At 37.5% G+C, this 21,174-nt stretch overlaps 1 protein-coding gene and 1 long non-coding RNA gene across 26 annotated transcripts in view; both read left to right on the top strand.

Annotated features, from left to right (window-relative positions):
• Positions 1–21,174, top strand: part of LOC114258151 (ARM repeat superfamily protein) — a 64,012-nt gene that overhangs the window by 31,331 nt on the left and 11,507 nt on the right. For 15 of the 25 annotated variants that reach the window (XR_014342813.1, XM_028198031.2, XM_028198030.2 and 12 more), the window contains 12 exons: positions 20–162; positions 4,234–4,281; positions 4,365–4,433; positions 6,588–6,663; positions 7,821–7,951; positions 8,036–8,095; positions 8,289–8,358; positions 8,407–8,495; positions 8,580–8,641; positions 8,721–8,844; positions 8,921–8,978; positions 9,120–9,232. Coding sequence is in view for 20 of the 25 variants with exons in the window: in XM_028198031.2 (XP_028053832.2) it covers positions 20–162; positions 4,234–4,281; positions 4,365–4,433; positions 6,588–6,663; positions 7,821–7,951; positions 8,036–8,095; positions 8,289–8,358; positions 8,407–8,495; positions 8,580–8,641; positions 8,721–8,844; positions 8,921–8,978; positions 9,120–9,232 (1,043 nt within the window). In the remaining 5 variants the exon portion in view is untranslated. The remainder of the gene's footprint in view (positions 1–19; positions 163–4,233; positions 4,282–4,364; positions 4,434–6,587; positions 6,664–7,820; positions 7,952–8,035; positions 8,096–8,288; positions 8,359–8,406; positions 8,496–8,579; positions 8,642–8,720; positions 8,845–8,920; positions 8,979–9,119; positions 9,233–21,174) is intronic. The other 10 variants (XR_014342817.1, XR_014342816.1, XR_014342815.1 and 7 more) reach the window with 1 other exon arrangement.
• LOC145801401 (uncharacterized) lies at positions 12,280–12,600 on the top strand. The gene is made up of 2 exons (XR_014342820.1): positions 12,280–12,419; positions 12,462–12,600. It is a non-coding gene; the product is annotated as an uncharacterized LOC145801401 (long non-coding RNA).

Below are 21,174 nucleotides of genomic sequence, written 5' to 3'. Positions count from 1 at the left end.
TGGTGCTTTGTTATTTCAGTTGTTATGGGTCCGTTGTGGCAGACATTTGTATCATCTCTTAGAGTATATGAGCGATCAGCAATTGAGGGTACAGAAGATTCCTATGAAGGGAGATACGATTCTGATGGTGCAGAGCAAAGTCTTGAGTCCTTTGTTATCCAGGTAAATGGTCCATTTTTGCAAATTTGATTTAATTTTTTTTTAGTAGAAAAAACATCTGATTGAAGGTTTGTGACAATAGACGTCCCATGATTGCATTCACATTTTTTTCTACTTAGTGGCTTTTCAGCTTAGTAACTATTTTTAATCAAATACAGGTCGTGAATTTATGTAGTTTCAATTTGATGCCTATATTTGCCTTTATCAAACCAAACCAAACCAAACCAAACTAAGCATTGTGTTGTGTCCCAAGCAAGTGTAATCGGCTATATGAATCCTTTTTTCCTATTATGCTCTATAAAGGGCTAGACGCTTAGTTAAATTAAATAAATTCATATGTAAAAAAATAAAATTAAATTAATGGCTTGCAATCCTAAAGAGGAGGTAATTTTTTTTTTTGGATAAATAATCCTAAAGGGAAAGAGGTATTATTTTAAGGATTATCTCATTGATCTCCCCCAAAGTCTTGTAATGTGGCAGTGGCACTCAACTGCCTTGTGTTTCAATAATAGGTAGGGACCTCCTACGATGCACGGATATGGACATGGGACATGACACGGATACGCGGACACGCAAATTTTTAAAAAAAAGGGGACACGATACATTGGGGACATGCTTAATAGATATAATTATGTTTATTTATTATATGTCTAAAATAAAAATAAAAAATCATTAGAAGGTAATTAAAAATACACAATAACATAAAAGTCAATGCCATGTTTAAGAATCAAATATTGGTTCCTATAATATTACAATAATAATAAGATTAGTAAACATAGTACCTAAAAAATTTTTGTTGGTGTGGAGTATTTTAATATGAAAATATTATGTGTATATAATATTATAATGGAAGATGTCTGAAGGTAATGCATTATTGAGGTTAGTGGGATGGTGGCTTCGTGGAATGGTGACACAATTCTTTAGTGGGCCCAACAAACCTATTTTATGTATCTTCCATATACTATTATTAAATGAAGGTTGGACTTGGTGTCCAAGCGTTCACGTCATGTCGCGTGGCAGTTTTATCTAGCCTAAAATAAAAAATTATAATTCAAAGGCGTGAGCAAGCTTTGAACCCTAGACCTTAGGTTTTATTAAGAACACTCTTATCACTTAGGCAACATACATATTATGATATTAATTTCTTTATTGTTTGTTTTTATTTGTACTTATCTAAATTGCACGCAAGCTAGTATTAAAATAATGCACATGCATCGCATGTGCCACATATAGGTATTATGATATTTTCCCAGGGAGGCTTGGATTGGGACTTCAATGGCCTCTCTAAATTCTTGCTCTAGTTGGATTCTACACCTTATCTCATAAGGATATGAATTACCAATTAATTGTAATTAACTCCACTATATAATTGAAATTGCACTCGTCTTCAAAGAGTTCATTATAATAATAATAATAATAATAATAATAATAATAATAATAATAATCTATGTGCTTCAATACCATAATGCAACCCCTCCACCATAGCCATGTCCATAATTAGCAATGAAGTAGATATAAATTTTTCATCTAATCAAAATTTACTCATTTACATTGAGTACTAGTTCACACACCATAGTCACCACTTGTATTCTAATGAACAAATCATAAGAATGACCAGTCTTGGATTCAAATGACTAAACAAGTGAACTAACTCAAATTTACTTTGTTTTTACACAAAGGGTGGATTCCATCTTGAAAAAATTATTCCCACAACTCACCTTAATCACCCAATACAGTGAGGTGTTGGCTAAGTAATAAAACCTCATCATTACTAATCAAAGTGATCTTGACAAGGAACTTGAGTTCATAACATCTCTTAGGATTAATAGTCTATTGCATTGGGTACTATAAAATTTACATCAAAGTTTTGCTTGGTGTAACTCTTATTGTAGTCCTTCAGTGTATTTCAAATAAACCAACATATTCACCCGGAGATTTTCACTTCAATGGTTGAGATACACCATCCTCTTGCACAGGGGTTAATAATGTTGCACTTATCCTAATAGTCTCCGGGTGTATTAGCAATTGCAAAATTTCGAAGTTATAAAACTTGTGATTTATTTATCTTGTTAGTGAAACTTTTTCATCTACATAAATCACATCCAATGTCACTAAAGGGTTAAACCATTTTTCTCATAAATCATGTCTTGTCTATTATGTATGAAAACATTTCAGAATAATATTTATTTCACTGGATAAATAAATGCAGGAATCCAATTGGTTTGAGAGCGTAAATCCCAACATCAAGGCACACAAAGTGCATCTTTGATCCATTAAATAGTGGACTGATTTGACACAGTAAAATTTTCACGATCCCTTCGTGAAAATAAATGTGCAGGGTTTCATTTTTTCTTTTGGAAGTGAATAAAAGACCTTTTATCGATTTATTTATGGCTAATGCTAACAAGTGGCATGGGGCACTAGTTGAGGTGTATTTAATGCTGTATTAACTTGCCTTGATTTTGATAAGTTTATAATTTTAACTACTCATTAAATTAATAAGTTTCTATTTTTAGCTACTCATTAATTGACTGCATTCATTATTGAATGTTTCAATGACTTTTGAATTTGTATACAACTACCTTATAGTTAATATTTCACCTTTTAATATATAAAAATAATTATTTAACAATTTAAATGCAATAAAAATAATTAATTACTTCTTAACAAGTGCCCTAGAAGTGTTGTTAGTATCTTCCAATTCATGATACATATTTTATGATTCAATATCTTTAGAGGTAAATCGATATGTATAACCAATACTCATTGTAAATTAAATGTATTTTACAAAATGATAGATATACAATAGAGGACGCTAAATATGGTACACAATATGAATACTTAAATTTCTTAAGCAATTTTGAAAAATAATAATTGAACAATTTTTATGTGAATTAATATTGTTAGAAATTGTTATTGAGTTAGTTATTAAAAAAATAGAAGAATATTTTTGAGATGAGAAGGGTAATTTTTTTTCTCTACCTTTTTGACAAATATCTACTTGGCTGATACTAAGTATGTTGTGTTATTGATTTATGCCTACGTACACCTATTAAAGTTTAAAGTTTTCTACCATGGGCAAGCTATTTGAGAACTTAAAAGTTGTAAATTAAATTAAAACCTAAATGGTGAGTGATGACAATATGAAAAACATATTATTCAATTACTAAGAATGAGAAAACTTTTGAGTGCAAATTTGATTTGAGGATATACTAATGTAGTGAAGTGTTTTGTCTTTTGTCTGCATTTTATATCCATGAAGTATTGATGCATGCATATAATTATTTCAAAGACTTTGCAATTTTAAGGATTATACTCGCAAGATATTTGTGTTTTGTATAACATTATTTAGTTTTCTACCTATTTTTTAAAGATGTTAAAAAATCTTAGGATACATGATACAATACAATATGCAATTAAAAAAAGGAGGAGAAGAAGAAATCCGATACACAATTTGTATCCTGATTTGACAACTATGATTCGATCACAATTTTCCTATCATTTTAAAGCGCTCTCAAACAATTTTATTGTATGTTTGGACCACATCAACATTTTCCCAATAACTACGACACGCATCAATATTTTCACAATAATTACTGCCTTTAGTCCACAATAACTACCACCCACATGGACCTACCACCACCACCACCACCTTCTTGCTCTTCTCCATTAATCACATTACTTCGGGTTTCTAAACCAATCATCACCACCATTTTAGCTCACTATCATCATGTTCTTATAAAAGAATTATAGTATGTGCCAAAATGAATTAATTTTTTTTCGTGTCATTTTTTATAGTTTATGTTGAATCTTATGATTCACGATTCACAAAATTGGAGTTTCAATTCATGATATGATTTCTCGATTTGATAACTATGCTCCAAGCTGATGTGTTGGTTTGTCTACATTGCACATGGAAAAACCATCTCAAACAACTTCCTATTGTTGTTGTTGTTGTTGTTATTATTATTATTATTATTATTGCGAGTATGGACGTGTATGTGATTGCCAGTTAAGTCCTTTCAATTTTGGCCTTGTGGTCAATTAATTTCTTAAATAAATCTGAATCTGCAGCTTTTTGAGTTTCTATTGATCATTGTGGGTAGCGCAAAACTTGTAAAGGTGTGTTCCAAAATCCTTAATCTTGAAGTTTCTTTTGGTTGCTTTGTCTCTTTGCATATTGTATGACATGGTGAATTATGTAGGTTGTTGCCAATAATATTAAAGAGCTGGCATATTATACTATTGCTTTTCTGCAGATGACAGAACAACAGGTAATCTTGTAATTGGCTTATCTTAGTTTGGTTCATACTTCATACAAGCCATGCTATGTGATTGATTTTCTACTTCATCAACATTTGAGTTGTTATTTTTAGATGTCAACTTATATAGTTGTGTTTGTTATTTACTTCTGCTAATTTATCAATTTAAATAAATAGTCACTGTGTAGAGCATAACAAAAAATATACCTGATTTTTCTCTATTTAAGCAATCAGAAAGATTTTGAATACTTATCCTCATGAAAGCGTTGATTGATCATAACCACCTAATTGATCTTGCATGCAGTTGGGACATCTAAGCGATGTAACACTTTTTGTTTCTTTGATTTGTACTTTTCCTTGAATTTTTAGATTTTTCTCTAGAAATTTACACATTTGGAACACAAGAAATGTGGATAATAAAGAAGGGGCTTTTGAACCCTCTTATAGGGTTCATGTGATGATGGGCATGCAATGGTTTTATGGTGGCTGCAAAGCAAGATGATGCCTAAGAAGCACAAATATTTCTACGGAAGAGGCATGTCATCTGACACAACACTCTACGGACACTCTTAAAAGCGTGTCCAACTCTTCTTTTAATGTGTCTTAATTACAAATTTAACTTCATAGTGTCAAACATTTTGAAGACACTTTTCAGACACTTCCACGACGATTCTTGAATCCTCGACCTATGTGATGAATCTCTTCACAATAACAGTGTTTTGCATTTTTCGAAATGCAACCTATGCGCTCTAAATATCTTATGAAACATTTATTAGATGACTATATCATATATATTTCCAAGTTATATGATTGTTTTGTATTTTGTAGAATGCAGTTGTTACATGAACGATATTTTGATGTTTAACTTATGGAATACTTTTTAATTTTAGTTAGTGTTGCTTCTTTTTCATTACCTTTGAATGAACTATTCATATATTTGACATATAATAAATTTAAAGAAATTAAAATTTTAACGTGTTGTAGGCTTATCATGTCATGCATTTTTGGAAAATTGGTTTGTCGGCTTGTTTGTGTCATGTCGAGTGTCTGTTCTATGCTACTTGGGATGCTGCGGTATAGTTGCTTCTGGCCATAATGCTTTGGACCAATTTTGTTGTTATAATGGCTGATAGGCATATACTTCTTTTCATTAAAGAAATTAATAGACATGTTTTTTTGTGAGATTAAACAATGGAACATGCAATTAGTAGGACGATTGAGACAATAGTGAAGTGGTTCATAAAATAAATGACTGGTGTAAGGTTTTATAACCCTACCATTTGAGAACTAAGCTCCAGCAGAAAATAAATCAAGTGGTTCCATCAGATCTCTTTGTTCATTACAAACAATTGAATTATTAGAAATCAAAAGAATGGAGAGGAGCTGACGCTTTCCTTTTTGTGAACGGTGACTTGATTCATGCTTGAAGACCTGTGCTTTCCCATGTAGCAAATAGATATAGATGACCTATTTGCCCAATTAGAAGGTGCTGGGCTTTATACTTGTGAGTTCAAATGAAAATCATCCAAACATTGATGTTTTTTCCTCTTGATCATATGGCTTTAAATTTGTTGTGAAAAAATTTACATTAGGTGAAATTTCAATTCTAGGAATGCAGTCAAATTCAAGTTAATAAAGAGCTCAGCTGAAAAGCTGTTGAATGGATATTTGGCTAAATTTTGCAAAGTTCAATTTCAGAATCTAGTAATGTAAATACTGTTTATTTATCCGAATAGAAGTTTGGCTGATTTTTCAGAAATTTGGTGAATTTGGCTCTCTTGGTGATATCAGGGAAAAATTACTACAAGACATTTAAATTCCATGATTTTTAAATTCATTGGAAAATCGTAGAAATCAGGAGAAGCAGATTGCAATGCAGTTCTGAGTAGAATGAAAACTTTTGAATTAAAAACCTTTCTCTTGATTTTCTCACTTATCCTATCTTCTTATTTACTAATGTTTACAGTTTTTAACAATTGCGAGAAATGATTAATCTCTTTTACTTTTCTTTCTTTCTTTTTCTTTTGATTTATTTATTTATTTTTTTGTGTAGATAGTTTTTTCTGGTTTCTATTTGAATCTAAATCTTTAAATTTGCTACTTTTTTTCCCTTAAATCCCCATTTCTACTATTTACTTCTTTTCATCGTATCTGACGTGTGTCTAGGTTCATACTTGGTCGCTGGATGCTAACCAATATGTGGCTGATGAAGATGACAATACTTATAGTTGTCGTATTTCTGGTAAGTTGTTTCTGAGGTATTTAGATATTTCTTGAGGTATTTCCTCTTCATCCTGTGTTCTGGCTTGGGTGGTTGATTTGGTTAGGTCCGTAGGGATTTATTTCCCTGAAGCTTTCCTTTCTTTTTTTCTGTCCAAACAGACAGCAAAATGTCTCCATGGGTTCTGAGTCCCCCCCCCCGTCTGCAGGTTCCTTCCAGTTTACCCTCCTACCAATGTCGTGTGTAAGTTATAATGAGAATGATGACCAGGTGGTGTTATCATTAAGATACTGGCTTCAGAGTATGGACTCTGATGTCACTAAGGTTCTGAGTTCTTCGTGGCAACTTATTGGCTCCTTTTGATCTAGAAACTCTTTTGATACTTGGGATTTGATGCATGTGAAGTGTTGTGACGCGACAGGAGATGGACAGTGCAAAGAGAAGAAACTTGAAAAGGTTTTCTGATAAACGTAATTCTTTGGCTAGAAACCTTTCTCAGACCCAAGTACAAAACTAGCTTCAGTCAGGATTACATCGGAGCAGGACTTTGGCATTACTATATCAACCAACTTGATACATCTATCATGAAAATGCCTTACACTGAGATTTTCTTTCTATTTTTTGTGCATGGGAATTAGTGTTTTTCTGCAAGACTGATTTGATATTTTTATTCTTATCACCTCTTTCATGGCTTTGGGGATTGTTAATTATTTGTAATTTCACTCTTGTTGAGGCCATCAATTTGTTTCAAGATTTGTACGTGTATTAGTAGCTTGGTTTGCAGAAACAATAATTTGAATCATAGTCTTGTTGAAGTGTTGTTTTAAGCTCTTGCAGCCTGGTTGCTGAACTTTATGTAGTTTGTGTTTTATTGTTGTCATCTATACGTTTCCATCATCACAATTATTAGCTTGTTAATGACGTATATAGTCATTACATTAAATGGCCTTCTCTCTCTGCCTGTGTATGTGTTTAAATTGTGGTATGGTATTTCATTGTTCTGGATTATTATGTTTGGTTAATGTATGAAAACTTTCAACGATGAAAATGTGGAATCTCTTCTTTTTATGTTCATTTTGTATTTTGCCTTTATTTCTTTTCATTTATATTTTAGTTTGAATTTTTCTGACAGTTTCTTGAAATTTATAGCACTCTTGCCTATTTATTGTTTCTTGCAGGTGCTCTTTTACTGGAAGAGGTTATTAACTCTTGTGGTATAGAGGCTATTGATGCTATAATTGATGCTGCAAAAAATCGATTCGCTGAGTCTCAACAAGCAAAAGTTGCTGGTTCTGCTGCCTGGTGGAGAGTGAGTTATTTGGCCGTCTCAATTATATTTGTATTGATGATAATTGAACTTCCTATCTCAATTTCGGATTGTAAATTTTGGCAGATGAGGGAGGCTACACTTTATGGTTTGGCTTCTCTATCAGATCAGTTGCTTGAAGCAGAGGTCTGTTATAAATTTATTGCCTCTTTATAATTGAGCAAAGTACTTGTATAGTGCTAATGTGCAAGATTCTAGGATAATTGTAAGAATAATGAGCAGGATGTCAAACTCGATCATTCACTTTGTCAGAATTATAGTTGCATTTCTCACAGGAAACTCTATTCGGTATATTTAATTAATATAATTTGGTTTACAGGTGTCTGAACATACTAGGACCAATTTAGGAAACCTTTTTGAGCAAATAATTGCCGAAGATGCGGGAACAGGTAAATCGTTTTTCAAAATTGCATTCATATTGTTAGCCATTAATAAAGTTGGTTGTATTGCCTATTGCGCAGGGGTTCATGAATATCCCTTTCTGTTTGCACGCGTGTTTTCATCAGTCGCTAAGTTCTCCTCTGTGGTAACTATCACAAAAAGTCCTTATTGTTATTATGATTATCTCTAGCATAATCTTCTCACACTGAATTTATATTGTTTTGTACAGATCAGTCGTGGGGTTGTTGAGCATTTTCTTTATGCTGCTATTAAGGCAATTGGCATGGATGTGTAAGTGCTTGTATCTGTATGTTGCTATTTAATTATTGATAAGATAATGACACTATTGGTGATAATTTGCTGTCTACAGGCCCCCACCAGTGAAAGTTGGTGCCTGTCGTGCACTTTCTCAGCTCTTACCTGATGCAAACAAGGGAATGCTGCAGCCTCATATAATGGGTTTATTTTCGTCACTTGCAGATCTTCTTAATCAAGTAATGCACTGATACAATAGTTCCTTCTACTGTTGAAGTTATGCATCTAATACTTAAATGTTATACTGCTTTGTAGGCATCTGATGAAACCATGCATCTGGTACTTGAAACACTACAAGCAGCAATAAAGGCAGGTCGGCATCAAAGCAGTTTAAATCTAGAATCAATTGTCTTCCAAATTCATTGGACATCTAGTGATTTTGGATGTTGGCTTTGCTGTTCATGTTCCTTTTGCTGAGTGTCATTCTCTTTGTTTTGTGTTTTGCTTATTGTAGATGATGAAGCACCAACATCTATAGAGCCAGTTATCTCTCCAATCATTCTTAACTTGTGGGCATCACATGTTTCAGACCCTTTCATTAGCATTGATGCTGTTGAGGTTCTGGAGGTAATCATACAATTTAATGTATAAAGAAAAATAGAGAATTGTATTATTGATTGATTTATATTGATATCTATTACAATGATTCATGATTCCTATATATAGAAGAGGGTGAGTGTGTAGTAGGTAAGGAGTAGGTGAAGTGGAGGTGGTAGTGGGTTAGGTTTAGTGGAGTAGGTGAGGTGGTAGTGGTGTAGTGGGTTAGGTTTAGTGGAGTAGGTTTAAGTGGGTGAAGTAGGTGGAGAGTAGGTGGATTTTAACAGCCCCCCGCAAATTCAAGGGGGATAGGAACTAACCAACTTGAGTTTGGAGAGAGTAACAAAACAAGAAAATACATAAAAATAAAAGAGGATAAGAGACACTGTATGGTCGTGTCAGACCATTGGTGAAGACACTGGGTGGTGGTGTCATAACGTTGTAGAGGACACTGTATGGGGGTGTCATAACCATGTAGAGGACACTGTATGGTGGTGTCATAACGGTGTAGAGGACACTGGATGGCGGTGTCAGACCGATGTAGAAGACAGTTTATGGGGTCATGTCGGACCGTTGTAGCAGACAATGTTGTGACAGTTGTGGTGACAGTTTACGGAGTCTTGCTGGACCCTTGTAGAAACTAACGGAGTCTTGCTGGACCCTTGTAGAAACTAACCGGAATCAATGTCGGGACAGTTTACAGAGTCTTGTCGGACCCATGAAGGAGCTAACCGGAATCAATGTTGGGACAGTTTACAGAGTCTTGTCGGACCCATGAAGGAGCTAACCGGAATCAATGTCGGGACAGTTTACAGAGTCTTGTCGGACCCATGAAGGAGCTAACCGGAATCAATGTCGGAACAGTTTACAGAGTCTTGTCGGACCCTTAAAAAGTCGCACCCTCAAAAGGCGTGCCATCAAAAGGTGTGCCCAATCCATAAAAAGGCAAAAGGCGCGCCCACTTCATCAAAAGACGTGCCCGACAGAAAGCGTCGAGCCATCAAAAGGGGCGCCTGACACGCGGCGATGCACGTGATTGACAGAGCGCGTGTCGGCCTCGTCGTCTCTGTCTTTATAAACCAAAGCGAAGTCTGAGGCTTGGAAGCATAACAAACCAGTTGAAACCTCTTCGTTCTCTGTAACATTCTGTAACCAACCCTTCTCTGAAACACTCAGCAACCCAAAAACATGGCTTCTTCTTCCCGTTCAGCTACCCAGAACATAGCCTCTTCTTCCCGTGGTCTGCTCACTCTCTTTCCCGACCTCAACGAGTCAACAAGAGAGATAACTGGTGCGGTGGCCTGTGAACCTCAACCAAACACCTCTGGTTTTGCTCCGTTGAACTTTCCGATGCGGTCGGTGGAGCAAAAAATGGCAGTGCAAACGGATATTGAAGCTAATCAGTATACATTGAAGTCCTGTGTTGAAACTATGACTGCGGTCACAAACTTGTCGCACCGGCTGCAGAGTAGGACAAATGAGGTGCAGCAGTTAAACGCCCAACTGGCTCTGCTCCAACGCATGTATAAGGATGCGCGAGCAGAGATAAGTGTGCTAAAGGCGGAAAATAAGGAGCTGAAGCGGAAGGCCACCGTTATGTTCCGATTTGGAGGTCCGCCATATGCTGTAGTGGAGGAGCAGGGTGGAGTGATCGTGCCCAGTGGAGTGGGAAACACGGAGGCAACACCGTCAAGGGCCGCCCAGGACGGAGGCAAGAAGAAAAGACCGGCGGAATAGGCGAAAAAGTGAGGTCGGTGGGTGGCCGTCTGCAGAAAAGAAAACAAATCTTGTGGTGTTGTGGTTTGTGTTGTTGTGGTGTTTTTTTTTTTTTTTTTTTTTTTTTTTTTTTTTTAAAATTGTGATCGGGGTTGATCCCTGAGATGAATAAAAGATGGTTTGGTGTGCAAAGCTATATGGTATGAATGGAATTTGAAAAAGATTAAAAAATAATGTGAAAGAAAAATAAAGAAAGAAATAATAAAAATATATTTGAAATCAAAATGAAAGATGGGGGAAATAAGGAAAGTGGTTTGGAAAAAATAAATAAAAATAATGGATTTTGAAATCAAACGGAGGAGAGAGAGGGGACAAGCTCATGTGAGAGAAAGAGGGGAAAAATGATAGCCGATGCACCCAAAAATAATCTAGCTGCTATCCACAGGCGCTTAGGGGAAGGAAATGGTAGCAAGAGACCGCCAACACCATATATGGCTATAGCAAAGAAATGGAGTATCAAGCTCAATGGGCTAGGATTTAGACCAGAGAGTAAAGCCACTGGTCCTGTTGAACACACACCTCCAAGGCTCAAATAATCAAAACATGCTTCACGCATTTCCTTCCTTGCTTGATCAGGAGATGCACAAAACACCTTATACAGGGCTCCAGTCATTCCTCCACCAGTTAAAGGATGACGCATGTTGAAAGCATCACCTATTAATAGTGCTCCAGGAGTAGGGTAAGGAGCAGCTGGCATACTTCTATTGGGCATTGTTCTAATACTTCCCTTATCAATTGCAGTTATAAATGAATCATGCAGCTCAGGTGGAACCTGGGGAGCCACCAGAGGGAAGCAAAGCCGAAGGCTGCTGCAAAGTCGAAGGCTGTAAAAGCGAAAAAGGAAAAGAAGGCTCCGGCTAAGACAAAAGCTGATGCGCCAAAAGCTAAAGCCGCTGTGAAGCCCAAGCCAGCTGCGAAGCCAAAAGCTGCTGTGAAACCGAGGGCTGCCGTGAAGCTCAAGGCTGTGGCGAAGCCCAAACCAAAGCCGAAGGCGAAGGATCCTAACAAGAGGCAAATGAGCATGGAGGAGACGCATAGATTGAGTGTTGGGTTGCAGAGTTTGCCCCAGGAAAAGATGCCACAGTTAGTGCAGATTATGAAGAAGAGGAATTCACATTGGCCTCAAGAGAGAGGATTTAGGCAGTGATGGGAAGGTATGTGTAGAAAATAAGCGGAATAGGTTGAGGTCTGGCGGGCGGCCAAGGCGAGGTTGCCGCCCGCCGGTGAAACGAAAAATACTAAGTGCTTAACCTTGCTCTGATACCATGTAGAAATTTAATGTATAAAGAGAAATAGAGAATTGTATTATTGATTGATTTATATTGATATCTATTACAATGATTCATGATTCCTATATATAGAAGAGGGTGAGTGTGTAGTAGGTAAGGAGTAGGTGAAGTGGAGGTGGTAGTGGTGTAGTGGGTTAGGTTTAGTGGAGTAGGTGAGGTGGTAGTGGTGTAGTGGGTTAGGTTTAGTGGAGTAGGTTTAAGTGGGTGAAGTAGGTGGAGAGTAGGTGGATTTTAACACCAAGTCTTGTTGAACTTATGTTGGATTGCATGACTATCCTGTCAACTTGCATTTGCTATATTTTGTTTCGTAAAGAAATTGTACTTGCTTTGTTATGTGTGATTTTTTTATTTGTTATTATTATTATTTATTATTATTCTTAAATTAGTGATTAGCAGCAATCCAAATAGGATGGAAAGTCTGATAAAATGAATACTAAATAATTCTGTTTGAAAGCTGTTAGCTGGTTTTTGAAAGGTAAACCTTGTTTTCAGGGATTTTTAAAATTTAAAATTTATATTTTTAAAGTCGATCTAATTGCAAGGACTTGGCAGTGACATGTGTTCTCACAATGAGATGTTTATACTTTATATGCATTGCTAACTGAAGTGGATATTTTATTAAATTAGACTACGAAGTACAAACACTTCTATAAGATGGTGGCATGTCCGTGTCGTGTTGTGTCCGTGTTGGACACTTCCTGACATGTGTCTGACACTTGTCAAAAACATGTCTGATTTTTTTTTTTTATTTTTAAATTTAGTCCTAGACACTTGGAGGACACCCTTGCTCGTCACTTAAACACGTGTCTATCGATTAGATGCATGAAACTAATTATAAATTTGAACAAAATAACTAAAGATAAAATAATAAAAGAAAAGCGATATAAATTAGTGTTATATAATGCATTTCTTTACTAATTATATATTTTATGCATGTCCCCCATGTGTTGTGTCGTGCATTTTTTGAAAATTGTTGTTTCAACGTGCCTGTGTCGTGTTGCATGCCCATGCCCATGACCATGCTTCGTAGTTTAATGATCTTGATTATTGATTTGCTGGCATTCCTTATATGTGTCTTGTTACTGCACACTTCAAGTGTAACACCAATTAGAAGTTTTCAACTTTGCAGTCGCTAAATATTTTAGTAAGAGTATTACTTTGTACCTTACACAATGATGTAAATTGTGCATAACACTTCAGCACCTAAAATACCTTCAAGAAAACCTTTAACCTTCCACAAACTCTCACTTCAGTGTATACATTAGGCTGGTTGGTACATAGATGTGATCCTCTAGTGTTTTTATGTACAGAAGACCGAAGCATTTTTTGTTGGAAACACCTTTGATGTTGGGGGTGTACAAATTTCTGAATAAGCTCGTATATTCAATTGTATTTCAATACAATGTGTACATGTAACGCCCCGAAATGATCCAACATATTTAATACGTCAAAACTCATTCATTAAATAGATACATCATTCACGAACCTTTAGATCAAAATCTCCAAGTTTTATACAATACAAGGGTTCCACATGTAAATTATACATTCAATGATTTAAAAAAAAAAAAAAAAACATGAATCTATAACATGTAGAGCGTCAAGTCTAAAGATAAATAAAATGCCCTCACGGGCTACAACTTTTGAGGCTTAAGCCCGGTTACACAAAAGTGGTCTCTCGGACCCATATGATACAAAAATAGCCCTCGGCTTTACCAAAATTCACAACAAAATAAAGAGTAATCTACTCTTCACACGAACATATCCGCACCCTCAATTTGGCAGGATCGCCACATCTTTACTTGCACCAAATCCCATAAGGTTGAGCATAAAGCCCAGTAGAGAATTCCCACAAAGTATATACAGTTATGCAAATTCCCTCAACAATTAAAAATGCAAAGGTAACGCCATGCAAATGCCAATAATAAAGAGGAATTTCATTCCAGTGCACCATTTGAAAATTACCAAGTTCTCAATAATATCTTTCAATCTCATCAATTTCAAAACTTCTAATATTTAAATCAATAGGGGCGGTAAATACGACACTGGTAATCTCTAGGTTGGTGTCTGCAAGTAGGCTCTACGAGCTCTACCAATACCCCACTTTACCAGTTGCTAACCGGAAGGGAAGTGATACCTCCTCCGCGCGTGTTTTCGGTCTTTCACCCCGGACACTCAGGCCAACTTATCAATCTTCTACACCGCCTAACCGGACTTACCAACGTATTTACCCCTTTAACATTTCCGTAGATTTCATTTCAATATAACTTTTCTCAATGTGAATGTTTTCTACCTCATGTCAAGAGGGACAATAATAACAAGAATTTAAATGAGAGTATGATACAACAATTTAACATTCCATAACATTTCTTCATTTTTCCTTCTTCCAATGCCATCTCACAAAATAACTACATGCTCAAACGATGCTATCAACACATAGCAAAAACCTCTCACCATGAACATTTCTCAACATTCTAGCCATTCCAAGACTATATGAAATTTTCGAACATCAACTTCCAAGATTTCAGTTCTCAAAATTCATGGTGCTCAACAATTGTTATCTCACAACATTACAAGTTCAAGTGCTAGCAACAATGTTAAAATAACATCTCATTTCTAATCTATCAAGTATATTGCTATTTTGCTACACATTTGATGAAACTTACTCTTATTCATCCTCTTGACACAAGAAATTAAGAATTTCAAAGCATATTTTCTATTTTTCCAAAACCCCACTAAAATCACATTCCTTAGGCTTTATTAATGAATAACCATCAAGGAGTAACAAGGATTGAGTTTTGGAAACCCCTATTTAAAACTCTACCTTTCGAACCAAAATGTAAAATTAACACAAAATTTCAAAAAAACCTTTAAATCATCAACAATATAGCAAAACATGTATATGTAACTCAAGAATGTCCCTACCTCAAGGTCTTGATGATGGAGAAGAAGAAACCCTAGCTTAATGGAGGATTTTTTCAACGCTCACTATACCAAGAGGAGCCCTAGTTTGATCTTCAAGATTAGAGGAAGATGATGATGATCTTGACTCAAGATTTGCAAGGATCAAAGTATTTTGGTGTTTGAGGAGGTTTTCTAGAGAGAAGGAGGAGAAAAATAGGGTTTAGAGTGAGAGAAATGTCAAAAATGAGATACACATTCGGATCAAAAAGGAAAAAAAATAGAGTTTTGGACTGCCCAGGTTGCCGCACGTGCGACGCCCATCCCCGCACGTGCGGCCCTCACCCCTGCACGTGCGGTGGCTCTCCCGCACCACTCTCTGCTCGTGCTTTTTAAGCAGAATGCAACCCACTGAAACTCAACCCTCACCGCACGTGCGGCCCCACCCCGCACGTTCAACCCTCACCGCACGTGCGGCCCCACCCCGCACGTGCGGCCCTGGCCCAGTAGCCCAGAAATTTTTTGCTTCGCTCCCGGGCACTCCGGACTTGACCCTGCACCTCCTGGAACAAATGATACTCAACATCGAACACAACAAGAATAAGGACTTAAATTTTCAAGAATTATTTCCGGACGTTATAAACTCAATGAAAGCAAAAGAGGACGAAGTGAAAAGGAAAGAAAAGAAGGAAAATAAGGACCCGGTCGTGATAGTACATCTGCTATATATAGCAATTCTAGACTTAATTCTAAATAGGAAACCAAGAATAAACCTACACTAATCTTAAATAGGAAACACTATTCACAAGAATAAACCTTAACTAATATTATTCTCACACCCCCTTTCAAACTCAAGGTGTTTATGCAGAAAACACTGAGAGTTTGCCAAGAAGAAACTGAAACCGAGTAGTGGTGTGAGTCTTGGTAAAGAAGTCAGCAAGTTGCAGAGCTGAAAAGACGAAAGGAAGCAAGATAGAACCAGACTGCAGATGCTGACAAATAATGTGACAATCAATCTCAATGTGCTTGGTCCGCTTATGGAAGACAGTGTTATGTGCAACCTGAATAGCACTGCGGTTGTCACAATAGAGGGAGGTCGGAGAAGACTGAGGGACGCCTAAGTCAGAGAGAAGACAACGAAGCCAGACAATTTCAGTAATAGCATGATACTAAGTTTCGGCAGAAGAGTGAGCAACGACAGTTTGTTTCTTGCTTTTCCAAGTGATCAAGGAATCGCCAGGAAACATACAAAAACTAGACATAGACTTGCGATCAATAACATCACCAGCCCAATTACCACCAAATCTAGAGAGGAAGTAAAGGACAATAGTAAACTCTGAAAGATAGTACTTCGGAGATAGCAAAGAATCCGAACCAAGGCAGGCCAATGTGTGGAGCGAGGAGCAGAGACAAACTGGCTAACCACATGAACAATATAGGCAAGATCAGGATGAGTAACTGTCAAATAGACTAAGTAACCCACGAGCTCTCGATATAAAGTAGGATAATCCAGAAGAGCACCATTAGTAGTGTTGAGCTTTACATTAAGCTCAATAGGGGTATCAGAAATCTTAGTGTCAGTAAGATTGGCATGATGAATAACCTCATTGGCATACTTGACCTGAGAGAGAAAGTAGCCCTTGGGAGAAGAATTTACCTCAATACCAAGAAAATACTGCAATGGGCCCAGATCCTTCATTTTAAAGGTGCGGAAAAGATACTGTTTGACCTTAGATATAACAGAAGAGTCAGAACCAGTGATGATCATATCATCCATGTACAGTAATAACGTAACAAATCTAGCAGAGGTGTGAAGAAGAAATAAAACAGAGTCTTGGGCACAAGGATGAAACCCAAGCTCAGTAACAATAGTCTGAAAGCGATCATACCAAGCACAAGGAGATTGCTTCAAACCATACAGAGCACACCGAAGGCGACCAACTTGTCCAAAGGAATGGTGAAGGCCAGGGGAGGACGCATGTAAACCTCCTCAGTGAGATGGCCATTAAGAAAAACATTCTTAACATCCATCTGATAAAGAGGTCAATAACGAACAACAGCGACAAAGATCAAAGTACAGACAATAGTAATCTTGGCAACAGGAGCAAAGGTCTCATCATAATCAATATCATACCCCTGTGAGAAACCTTTGGTAACCAGACGAGCTTTGTAACACTCAAGAGAACAATCAGAATGAGTCTTGACTTTGTAGATCCATTTGCAACCAACCAGATTCTTACCAGTAGGCAAAGGAACCAACTCCCAAGTACTAGTTTTCTGTAAAGCAGACAACTCATCCTCCATAGCTTGAACCTAATGAGGATCTTGACAGACCTCCTTGTAAGACTGAGGTTCCGAAAAAGAGTGAATAACAAATAAAAAAGTACGATAGGAAGGAGAAAAACATGTATTAGACCAACCCAACCTGTTTGGAGGATGGCGCGCTCGAGTAGGATATCGGTGTGCAGTAGGATCAGTGTCGTCAGAAGCAAGAGGATCAGTAGCAGGGGCAGAGACAACCGGTGGATGAGGAGCCTCTTGACCAAAATAAACTAACAACGAAGGAGGAGAAGAAACAGAAGGAAGAGAAGTAGCCAGAGGTGAAGCAGGAGGAGAAGATGAAACAAGCTCAGGAAGAGTTGTGGAGATGTACTCATCAGATGGGACTTCAGAAGGAAACAGATCAATATGAACCAAATCCTCTTCGGAAACTGGGGCAATGAGAGGAGGAAGCTGAAAATAAAGTAGACGTTTGAGAAAAAAAAAACATAACGGGAGACATAAAGACGATAGGAAACAGGGTCATAATACTGATAGCCTTTCCGAGCAAGACTATAACCCAAAAAGACACAGAGGACAGATCGGGCACTAAGTTTGGTCCTATCTTTGCGGGGAAGAAAGACAGAACAGGCAGATCCAAACACACAAATGAGGGAGTAGTTAGGAATCTAGGAGAATAAAGCCTCATAAGGAGACTGACCAGAAAGAAGGGGAGTAGGCATGCGGTTGAGAAGAAAAGCAGCACTAAGAACTGCCTCCCCTTAGAATAGAGCCGAAACTGAGGCAGAGAGAAGAAGAGACCTACCTATCTCAAGGAGATGATGGTGTTTACGCTTGGCTCGACCATTTTGGACAGGTGTATCTGTGCAGCAAGTTTGGTGAATGGTACCTAAATTGGCCAAATATTCACATAACTTATTTTTAAAATATTCCCTACACAAGTCAGACTGTAGCACTTTAATTGTAGACCCAAACTGAGTAGTAATCATAAGCTGAAAGGTACGGTATATCTGATAGAAATAGGACTTATGAGTCATAAGATAAACCAAAGTGTAACGGGTGCAGTCATCAACAAATGACACATAGTATGCACAACCCCATTTGGTGAGAATAGGAGAAGGGTCCCAAACATCATAATGAACTAAAGAAAATGGTGTATGTGGGAGCCGAGTTTCGACGACTGGAGGCTTATTATATGAACATCCCTATTCGACCCCATCTTGCATCATCCGAAAGTCGAATCCCCTAATCGGCCGCAGAACTAGTTGAGTGGGGAGCCGAATGGGAAGTGATTTATGACGGAAGAAGCCGAGTGAACAATCACACGACGGATTAATAGTGGGCCCTATCCTGAGGACCAGGGGCATATATAAATAGAATAGGAACAACCAAAGAGAGGTATGTGAGAACTATTATGCTTAACTTAAGATACAAGTAACTAAGAGAGCATACACTAACTTAACCGTCGGAGTGCTAATTCCGACACCCCCGACCGGAGTGTTCATTCCTTTTCAGGTTACTAGCTGAGAATCTCGAGCGTCCCAGTGGATCAAAAGAGTATTTCCTAACCATTTCCCCACAGTGTATCAGATATAGAAGTATTTTTACGAAAATGTAAGGTTGTCATTTTGGCAAGTTTACACTCTCGACATTTAGTAAGTTCACTAGGAGAAATTTTACTCAATATACCTGACTGAGTTAAAGACCGTAAGCGGTCAGTAGACAAATGCCCTAATCTAGAATGCCACAAGTAGAAAGGATTTGATAGAAAATTTAACAGAAAAGAGGAAAAAGTAGTTGGAGAAGTTGTCATAGGTAGATGCAAGCTATCCACCACATAGAGGTCTCCAACTCTACAGTGAGTCTGAATCTGCTGCTTGGACATCCGATCCTGCACAGAATAGATAAAAGAAGAAAAGATAACATTAAAATCGGAGGCATCAAGCTGACTGATAGATAATAAACTGACAGATAACTTAGTAAAATAAAGGGCAGATGGAATGGAGACAACAAACATAGCAGACGGTAAGACAGACCCAACAGATATAACAGACATACTAGACCTATTAGTAGCATTAACAGTAATAGGAAAAGGAGGGGGAGTACAATTTTGAAGTAAAAAGAGATGGGGAGTCATGATGAGAGGCACCACAGTCAAAAATCCAGATAGACGAAGAGATACCTGAAGAAGACCTTAGCAAACCTAAATGAATAGAGGAAACAATGGAGGCAAACAGGGATGGCTGGGAGGTGGACAGTGTATGCTGAAGCTTACTAATCTGAGCACTCAAGGAAGCCAAGTTAAGATCAGGAACTGGAGCAGATGTAGTAGAACCGGTGGGAGCCTAAAAATTACTCGGAGAAGAAAAGCAAAATTGGGTCCGGGATTGCTGAGAATACGAGTCAGACGGACATCCTTTCTTGGGACAGTGATACTTCTAATGGCCTCTCTGATGGCAGAAGGCATACTCATTCAAAGCTAGAGACATCATAATAACCAGAAAGCTAAGGTGTTCAAGTGTAAGAATCCAAAATCAGAACTAGAGGGATCAAACTGTAATAAGCAAAAAAGTTATCCAACAAACCCACAAGTTAACAAGGTCTTGAATGAAATATATAATGACTAGGTGGGTCACTTTATAATAACCAAAATATTGACCCAACCCACAAATATTCCCAGTCAGATAGATAGAACAGGAAACCCTGACCCACAAGTATCCCAAGTAGAATCAGAGAGAGAGAGAGAGAGAGAGAGAGACTAAAGCAGAGACAGAGATCAACGACGGAGATTCCTAAGGCTCCGAACAGCAACGACAGTGAGAGAGAGATGATGCAACAACCAACGACCTGGTTCCTAGGGCAACCTACTTCTTCGACTAAAACAAAAACAGAGGCATAGACCAGAGAGAGAGGTCTGATGATCACGAACCAGAGAAATCCAAAGAAGGGTCACATCGAACTCGACCTAGAGAGAGAAGGCCAACCTGACACTCCTTCAAACAGTGAAGACGGAGCACGAAGTCGTCTTTCCGAAGCAGATGAGGAATTAGTTAAGTCACGCAAGACACTCGTGACCTTCGATCAAACCAAATGAAGGCAGAGGGAGTTATGACTTGCGACTCAGAGAGATGAAACCAGAGGGCTGTTTTTCGAGAGATAATCGCGACGAAGGAGATGACCTATGATCACGACTTAGTGAGAATCTGATGAGGAAGACGATTCAAAGACGGTGTCTAGGGTTTGGGTTCAGAGACAGCTTTGATACCATGTAAGAATTTCTGAATAAACTCGTATATTCAATTGTATTTCAATACGTGTACTGTAAAAATTGATATATTATTGATTGATTTATATTGATATCTATTACAATGATTCATGATTCCTATATATAGAAGAGGGTGAGTGTGTAGTAGGTAAGGAGTAGGTGAAGTGGAGGTGGTAGTGGTGTAGTGGGTTAGGTTTAGTGGAGTAGGTTTAAGTGGGTGAAGTAGGTGGAGAGTAGGTGGATTTTAACAGCCCCCCGCAAACTCAAGGGGGATAGGAACGAACCAACTTGAGTTTGGAGAGAGTAACAAAACAAGAAAATACATAAAAATAAAAGAGGATAGGAGACACTGTATGGTCGTGTCAGACCATTGGTGAAGACACTGGATGGTGGTGTCATAACGTTGTAGAGGACACTGTATGGGGGTGTCATAACGTTGTAGAGGACACTGTATGGGGGTGTCA

Source organism: Camellia sinensis, chromosome 10 (genome assembly GCF_055761805.1).
Source record: "Camellia sinensis isolate YWXY chromosome 10, ASM5576180v1, whole genome shotgun sequence".
Classification (NCBI taxonomy): Eukaryota; Viridiplantae; Streptophyta; class Magnoliopsida; order Ericales; family Theaceae; genus Camellia; species Camellia sinensis.
Note: the sequence above shows the minus strand (reverse complement) of the source record. Positions and strands in the feature narration are given on the sequence as shown.